General features: G+C 34.9%; 1 protein-coding gene across 1 annotated transcript; it reads right to left on the reverse strand.

Moving 5' to 3' along the window:
* Window positions 1-294: 294 nt before the first annotated feature.
* On the reverse strand, window positions 295-8,005 carry LOC7462039 (transcription factor bHLH128). The gene is made up of 6 exons (XM_002321076.4): window positions 7,246-8,005; window positions 4,123-4,442; window positions 3,400-3,531; window positions 1,061-1,126; window positions 908-976; window positions 295-737 (listed from the first exon to the last, which is right to left on the reverse strand). The coding sequence occupies exons 1-6, from the start codon at window positions 7,628-7,630 to the stop codon at window positions 681-683; spliced, it is 1,029 nt and encodes a 342-aa protein (XP_002321112.1). The 5' UTR covers window positions 7,631-8,005; the 3' UTR covers window positions 295-680.
* Between the last annotated feature and the right edge of the window lie 1,367 nt (window positions 8,006-9,372).

A 9,372-nucleotide genomic window follows, 5' to 3' on the forward strand; every position in this document is an offset into this window, starting at 1 on the left:
GTATCTTTGTACGATCTCATCTCTTACGAGATCAAAAAACTTGGCATAAGCTACATCTTCGGCAGCAGCTTGCCTTAACCTATCCAACATATCTGACCAACATGAACCAATGCAATCAAACCAGCAAGCACCTCAAGCCTGTTCAGTGCACCAGCAAATTGATTGTCGTGGGTCAATGGACCAGTTTCAAAATCAAAGCGTGTTACACAAGGTACAAAATTAATGCCAAACCATAAATTATAAATTTAAGTCTACGGCTAAGGACACTAATGGTAGAACTCTAGAAGATAGAAATGGCCAGGTTCAAATATTCTCTCAATCCTCGAATTAATACCAGGCAAAACTAAGAGGGAAATTAAACAGCATTTTACATGCATGATTTCTGATGGACTACAAGTCAACAGTATTACTTCACTATATACAGCTTAGAGTTTGATTCCCCAACGGTGCAATTGTTAAACTGAAATTTGTTAAGACAACATCAGCCTGCCTGATTCCATGCCTTCAAGATCCTTGAATCACAATCTTGTTTCATGAATTTGTCAGGTCAATGTTTTGAAGATTTCAGCCTGACAGCATGGTACTCTTAAGAGACCATGTAACCTTACCGTGAAGTGAAAAATTTTCATTCAAAAAGCATAGATTTTGCCGGTCGATTTAGATCTCCTTTGTTGGCAATATCATGGGGTTGATTGTTTGCATCCACAAGTACAACCTTCCAATTCTTTGTGGAGTTTCTGTGAGAGATGGGCAAACAAATATCAAGTGAAGATTAGGAAAGGACCAGCAATAAGTAGTACAGCATAGCATCTATCAGTTTTTGATAGACAGCAAAGAGTAGAATAAATACAACCATTTGCAATTGAGATTTTCTTTTTGTTTAGCTATCATTTAATGTTCTACTCACCTCCACTTCATTTTGAAGGCCCTTTATATGCTTCACTGCCAACTCCAACATGTCTGCATAACTTGTTTGCTGCAAGTTGTTAAAAAAATCAACATACACCTCATTCAAAGCCAGATTGCATGATGTGAAAAGAAATGAATGACACATTATTACCTTATCCATGTTAGGAACGAGGTCTTGTAGTGTCTTCAGCTTCCCACTTATTCTGGTTCTTCTCTCCTGATTTAGATGAAACATAAGACGATTGAACGATTGAACGTATGCATGCATGCATACTCAAATAGCCTTTTATGTGCACATATTAATAGTGTATTTTCAATTAAGTCTGATGCACCCAGTACCTAGAGTCCCAGACCCATTTCTCTCCTAACAAATGGAGTTGCAAATTGTAAGTTCGCAAGACAGGTTATCTGTATTTGTTTTAATCCAATGCAACAACAATTCAAGATACGTAAGCAATGAAATTTTACTATCAGTAAAACATGGTTTCGGTAGCACATTTTGCAAACTAACATTATCACCCATACAGACAAAAAAATTGACATCCTTGTTCCTTAAACTTCCCACTGACCCCAGAAAAGAGGGGGGATATCCTCTTGACTTCTATCTACAGCAATTAATTAGTACCAACATCTACAGTAATACAGCATAAACCAATTATGAAATGAATGAACAGAAGCACTAGTATATTGTTGCAAGGTTTAGCTGTGATGCATGCATTATAACCAGACTAATATAACATAATTATATGCTAGTTATTCAGCTGATCTAAAAGTCCAACAGAGGGTGTGGCACACACTGACTACCTCTCTCTCTTGAACGTGCAAGCAGAGATACATACACACTCACGCTTCCTGTTATGGCATCTGTTTTTTTGGTTGCTGCCATTCACTCTTGGGCATTATTCGAGGAATTGTTGTCTTGTAGACATCAAATCAAAGTAACCCATATTCTTGTTATGATGCAGGCAGATTGGATCAACTCCTAGATAAGATATTTCAGCACCATGCAAGCACAAATATTATGACCTGGAAATTCTATCCCCGCATACACTTTTCAAACTAACATGTAAAATTACAAATTTGAAGGTCACCCCCTAGTTGTTTATGATTATCTTTTACAACATGATTCTTTGTTTCATTGGTTATCCTCTTCTGCCTTCCAGTAAAGGGCATTATCTGTTGTGACGAAAGTAGGGTTCTGGTTACAGGGTAATCTAGAAATGGTCTTCCTCTTCAGTATTTTGCATAAATTGGTCACTCAACACAAATCAAATCTGCTACTCGCACTTTTGTGCCGATGAGTTTCCCTTTTGCATCAGCAAATAACTGCAAATCTCATGGTAAAATAATTTTCTATAAACAAACTCTAATGAACCTCTGGGGAGAATCTTCAAGAATGTACATCTCTTCATGATCTTTTAAGCAAAGTTCATCTTCTCAATATGTTGGTTTTATTAGAGTAAAGGGAATGCAAAGAATGTAGAACCACGTCTTTGCCGTTTGATCAAATGAGAAATTGGCCTTGTTCTTCTTTGGGTGGAACCAAAGTGGGTGTGTTGGCAACTTGAATAGGAAAGTTGCAAGCTGTAGGAGACTAGGAGTATGCATCATGTACAGCAGTCCCTTTATTCTTAATACAGTGCATTTAGCAGGCGAGCTATAAAAGGTTTTTCCAAACAAAGTCTTTGGCTTAAAAAGAAAAGCTTAGTTAATCATGTTACTGTGCCAGCATGATATCTCAAATTAGAAACAAACCTACTTAGTATATTAGTCACGAAACAGCCTTGTTGGTGCCTGCCCAATATCCACCTTGAGAAATATGCAAAATTAACATCACTTTCAAGGTGTTTGTTTTTCCTTGTCATTACTTGCACCACAAGCATCACACTACGCAATTGGGTGATTTGAATTTTTTTCCAAAATTCTCTCGAACAATCTTGCTCTCACTTTGGGAAAAGTATTTATGTATCAAGCACTTGTGCAAATTGGAGCAAGAACGTGTCCAAAAAGAGTTAGAGAGCATGGTTTCAAAACAACATCCCGCTTTTTGGACAAATATGAGTAACAAATAAATAGACTGCACACTAAACACTGTTCAGGTAAAATAATAATGCATGCACTTTCTGTTATGGTACGAAGCTACGTCATCTATTAATTAGATATCTTAACAAGGTTGATCAATTCTGCTAGTAAGCATCTGAAAATATTTACTCCTATCACAGTATTATTTCTAAAATGTTGATTCTGTTAGAAATGAAACCAAGGAAATCACATGTGCAGGTCATGAATGCAGTTGCACGTATCAGAAGTTGGACATTCACTAACAAACATATGCTATAAGATGATGTTTAGGACTGTATTGAAAAAAGTCACTTCAATTCACCATGATCCCATTTGAAAAGTGGACTCAAATTACAAATGATGCACGAAAGGAATCTTTATGCAACTTCTATAAATCCTCTCTAAAAAAGTTGAAAAAACTTTACTAACCCTTTCAGCAATGCTTCTAGGATGAGTGGCACAACCACGTTTAGCACGGATTTTGCAAGGAACAGAGTCTTCAGGAATTTGTAGCAGCTTCTCCACTGTTGCCATCTCAAGACTTGTCTGGGGCAGGCTAAACTGAATGCAGAATGAGCAGAGTGACTCAGATATATGGTATACTAGAAGAAAAAACAAAAAGAAATACTGCAAAATATAAAATTAAGCATAATTTACACCAGCCAAGGAGAATTGCCTGTTATAAAAAAAATAAAAAAATATACGAGCTGAAATAAGGTTTGTCATGCAAATGTCAGGCTAAGGTTACTTCTTGTTGTAAAAAATGAGGCCAGCAAGTCTTTTAATGCAACCTTAGTAAAATATGCTACAAGTAGGTGTGAGTTCAGAGAGCGTAGCAGGCCATACTATGATTTGAGAAAACAAGTATCCATTTGAAATATGCCATGTGCGTGCAGCAATTTGCTCACAACTAAACAAAAATATGTTTTCGTACGAGGTTTGCAACTGTCTAAATCTAATTGTATGTATTTACAATTACCCTTAGCTTATTTATATGTATATAAGTTACCAGAAAATGCTGGGGCGTGGTATGGACTTGCAAATGCATGTGTTTTACATGTTTATGGGATGTCGAGGCCAGAGAACAAACTAAATCATCCACACTTCCATGAATTTCCTGACATACAAGTCTTCAGAAAAGAGTTTTAGTACCTGAGTTTCTAACGCATTGAAACAGCTATAAATGTCTCCATCTCCAGTCCTAGCTTGTTTCGAGGGATGGCCAGAAAATACAATGGAATTTGGAGTGTCCCAAGATTCCATACCAAAGCTAGCCGCAGAATAAGAATGAGTGGAGTTCTGACTGCCATTGTCAGAGCCGATGCCTTCAACAACATTCTCACTAACTTCAGATATCTGAGAAAGAGAGTCTTGTCTAGTGAAGCTCAATTGAGACTTCAACCTTGAGGGGCCACCACCAGAGCCATTGCGAGAGTTATAGCCTCCAGTTCCCCTTGTAATTGAGAAACCTCCTATTTAGATTGGCAAAAGAGACAGATGATATTCAAAACCAAAAATATAAACTCATCACAGGTAGTCTAAGCCTCAATCCTAAAGATAAGAATAACAATATAACTTAGGCCTCACTTTCAGATGTACGAATAGAGTTTTTTTGTTGGATATAAACTGCATTGAAAATTAACTAGGGCTACTGTAACCGATGCATATAATCTTAGGATGAGTTGTACAAAATAATTCACACAGTCACTTATTTCCGCAACAAAATGTGAACAATAAACTGACAACAGTTTCAGATGTAGGAATACTTTTTTTATATGTGCTTTTACCATATCCTTCTTTCTGCACAAGAGCCAAACATTTCCAGCATCACTTTTGACTTTCCAAACCGAGATCTTGCAAATGGAATGCAAGACCATTTGATTAAAACAACTCTTATACCATGTTAACATTTATGTTTTAAAAGTTCAAGAAACAAAATTATGTACAACAGATAACTTCTGATTAGATATGCACTTCAATTTCATTACACTTCGTTTTCTTTTCTAGTCCTTTTCTTCATCTAGTGAATTGGTTATTGGCAAGATGAATGGACAAATGAAACCAGCGCAGTTACACAAAGAAGCACCAAAGAGAAACAGATTTATTGTGAGCCGGCGGTTGTGATCCATAGGCACATTGCGGAGTATGTTTTTGCAATCCTTGCTTCAACCGACATATAAAGAGTTTAGAATAGTGTTACAAATACATTTATAATATATCAAATAAATAAACTTAGTGCAGGCTCGTGACCTGATTCTTAATCTCCCTCCATAAACTGACATGATTTCAGGGAACATATTTATTCAAAAACTTCATTTATTTTTTACTTTCATCATAATTTTCAGCCTATAAATGAAGCTTTTCTTTAAGAGGTGCCTCAAGATTGAAAATAGGTAAATTCTAACAGAGATTACATATCATAATCCCAGAACATCATCCCTCAAATCCACTTCGACATGTCTTCCAACAACCTGTGGCTGTTGATGAACAGTCCCAAATATCATTCACACCTAAATCAACTATCTTAGCAGTACGGTTTCGTATACAAAAGTAGCTATCATTTTCTTCGTTCTTCCTTCTATTTTTCCTTCAAAAAACAAAAGTAGCCGCCTCAATTATGGATAAGACCATATCTTTATCAAGTCCTGGTACTTGATAATATTTCGTCCTTTAGACAGCACCGAGTCATTGCCAGCCAGGACAGTCTGTCCAAGTTGCTCCTTCGCAACACGGACTTTGATGTTTTATTTCTGTCCTTTGTTTTTTCTTTTTTCATAAAGAAGAAATAAATAGAACATGGTCTTGGCCATAATTGAGAAATACATTCAATCTCAAAGCCTTGTTAATTCCTTGTTGTAACAATCAGAGGTGTTCGAAAAAACAAATCAACTAAATTGAAAAAGAACAACAACTGAAAACACCAAATCGAGAGGAAAAACCGACTAAACCAATTTAAAAACCATAAAATCCACTCGGTTTGGTTTTGGTTTCAAAAATTAAAACCGTTTCGTTGCCAACCTATCTACCCACTCTCAAATAATTAATACAACTTTAACCTTTTGTGCAAACCTCAGATCAGTTGCCAGCTATCCACCAATTCTCAACTGGGTACGCCAACAATAAATTGACACACCATTTTATGAAGGAAAAAAAACCCCCGACATCCTCTGTTAAAAAGGAAGACCCAGTTGAAAGATGCATGCTACTTTGGAGACCCAGATGAGAAGACTGATGGTTTGAGGGACTACATTGTAAATCAATTCATAGTTGAGGGACTAACTTGAGATATTTTTTTCTGATGGAACCTATCCACTAATATTCTACTCTATAAATATACTCTTGGAATGCATGTTTTAATGAAGGGAAGGGGCTCTGAACCTCTGTCTCGGTGTATGCACAGCCATAAACAACGTCCATCAATGTCTTGGTGCACGCAAGAGAAATAAACAAAAGAAAACACAGTCTCTCCTCCACCAACTGTAAACTTAGGAAATAGCAAGCCATTTTCCTCCATGGCTCCAATCAAATGAATCCATGAAATAATTAATCATCCATACGCTGCCAAGAAGGCACAGATACCCTAACCACCCTCCATTCCCACAAAGCGCACACGTGGATATTAATGTAGAGACAGAAAGCATTCATTCACCTTCAGCAAATCAAACTGAAGGTAGTTTTGTCTTTGGGATATATTGCAATTTACATTTTTGTCAACGCTCGTTAACCAGACTACTAATAAAGAAAGAAAAAAAAAACCCAGTAAAATAATGGTAAAAATTACAGGCCAATTTGTGAGGCACTCCTGTCAATATTGTTTATTTAAAAATAAATCCAGGAAATATATTGTTTATTGTTTAAACAAATTTTTTAAAAAAAAATCGAAATAGAATTCATCAACACTCCCGAACAAACTCTTCCTCAACAATAAACATAAAAGGAAATTGGTGGTAAGAAGTAAAAACCTATTTATTTAAGAAAAGTACACGCAATCATGAAATGAGGAAATGCCTTATTTGACCCAGTAAAAAAGGACACAAAAGTAATTGCAACTTATTGAAAGTGTCTAGTCTACTCTATCCACCAAAACCAAAGATTCCTCCCATTTTCTATCCTTAGCTTTTTACAAGGTTGTCATGAAAATGAAAGAAACCAAAACAACACATCCCAAAATCAAGAATCTATCTACTCCTGTCCACCGTATCAATCCAATCCACAAAGATAAAGACTGATGGTATTTATGTATTTATTTTAAGGAAAATATGTATGTATATTTACCATTTTCAGTGGCGAGATGGCTTAGAAATCCAGCAGGCGAGCTCCTCTGCCGCACCAAAGATCCAGCACCATGTGCTATCTCATTCAAACCGTACGACCTCTGCAACCCCCCGCCGCCGCCACTTTTGGGTGCTTTTCGATCGCAGCTGGATGAGTTGACTTTGCAGGTCGACTCCGAGGTGATTGAGGGTGAGTCCCCAGAGAAGTGTTGTTGACGGCCCACGAGGGGAGTTGATCCAAGACCAGAGAGTTCACGGTCAGCCCCGATGACTGAATCAACTGCTCGGGTTAAAAAAGAACCCGGGGCCGAACCATACCTTGTTAGCCCACTTGGCAGATTGGATTTTTGCGGTGAAGAAGAAGACGACGACGGTTGTTGATACATGATGCGTGCTGCGCAGGCTTCTTCCCACAACTCTACTGTAGGCTGCTACTGCTAAAAATAACTATGGTAGTTAAAAATCTAGAGAGAGAGAGAGAGGATAATATGGGAAAGGAAAGTTTGATTTCGAGGAAGGAGATTGGCTCGTTCGGGAAATGTCCAAAGACTAGTTGTTGCGTCACCCTACGGAGCCTGAGCCTGAGCCTGAACCTGAGCCTGAGGTGACCTTTTTGTTTTGTAATCTTGTGCAATGTATAGTGTGACAAGCAACTTGTCAAACATGTGGGAACCTTTACTTTATTTTTTGTTTTTTTTTTATCATTATTCTTATTATCAAGTTGCTAGTGTATTATATTATCACTACTTTGAGATTATTTTATTTTTAGAGAGTCCAGTTTTCGATTTTTTATTGGAGTGCTTTTATTTTTATTATTCTTAAATCTCTCTAATTAAGTGGTTTTATTATTTGTTTGTTATTTGAGTTTATATATTCTCAAAAAATTATTAATTAAGTGTTTTTAATTTTAGAAACAAGAAATGTCAACTTTACATTATATATATATATATATATATATATATATAGAACATATTTGATCAAATAAATAAAAATATTAATTTTTAAATAATAATTTATTCAAATTAAAATTCAATCAGAAGTAAAATGAAACTTGCTAAGCAAAAAAAAAAAACTCTAATGTACTCAATTTCCTCAGCTTTTTACAAACTAAACAGATTTATACCTCTAATTTTAAAATATAAGAACATAATCATTTAAAAAAAATGATTTCTTAAAATTTTTCAATAAATCTTTTGAAATCTATGGTCTTATTTACTAAGAAAAACATAACTTCTTCAAAGAAAACAATATAATGAGATCTGTATCAATCTTCGTCAAAACCAGAAAGTTAAAGGTAAGCCCCATGTAAACATGCACAGCCTAACCATCATGAAACCTAAAATTTGCATATTTCAACAATTATATATATCCTCACGCAAAGAAATATTTTAAAAAAATCCAACAACTTCAATTTATTGAATGAATTTGGTCAGGTAAATAGGTTTTTAGATTATTTTGAATTTGTTTTTATTTTTTTCTTTGTTTTAAATTAATAATTTTTAGAGTTTTTAGATTATTTTGATGTGTTAATAACTTAATATTAAAAAAAAATTAAAAATTAAAAAATATTATTTTAATATATTTTTAAATAATAAACAACCATAATTATATTATCACTAAGAGATCTAGATACGGAGAGAGAACATAAAGTATGAAAAGGGGAAGACGAAATTCGACGGCCAAGCTAGTGGATTTACAGCCTGCATCATTGTTTACATAATAGTTTACCAAGGTGTGTCAAATATTTTATATGAATTTTGGATAAAAAATTAAGTTTCTAGATTAAAAAATCATTGTAATTAATTTTTAAATCACCATTATAGCTGGATTATAGAAAAAAGCAGATAATATATCATTTTTTTTTCAAAAAAAATAAAAAACATGTTCATTACCTCTTAAAAAAAAATAAAACCCAACCCAAGTGTGCGGGAATAAACTGAAAGTCCCATGTACTTTGGGTTTTTTAAGCGTAAGTATGTTGGGCCATCTAGAACAGGTCCACACATCTAAGTTTATATTGACTTTTATTTTTTTTTATTTTAACATATTTCTATGGTATTTGTTAATGTAATATAATTTTATTTTTATTTAGTTTAAATTTCAATATTTTTTTATTTCTATCAAAAGG

This window comes from Populus trichocarpa, chromosome 14 (assembly GCF_000002775.5).
Source record: "Populus trichocarpa isolate Nisqually-1 chromosome 14, P.trichocarpa_v4.1, whole genome shotgun sequence".
Lineage (NCBI taxonomy): Eukaryota > Viridiplantae > Streptophyta > Magnoliopsida > Malpighiales > Salicaceae > Populus > Populus trichocarpa.

Excerpts from the sequence above, each read along its gene's own strand:
- LOC7462039 (XM_002321076.4), bottom strand. The coding sequence starts at position 7,630 with ATGTATCAACAACCGTCGTCGTCTTCTTCTTCACCGCAAAAATCCAAT. Across the intron at positions 3,532-4,122 it reads TCAATGCGTTAGAAACTCAG|TTTAGCCTGCCCCAGACAAG; the intron begins GTACTAAAACTC and ends TTCTGCATTCAG. Across the intron at positions 977-1,060 it reads TCGTTCCTAACATGGATAAG|CAAACAAGTTATGCAGACAT; the intron begins GTAATAATGTGT and ends AACAACTTGCAG.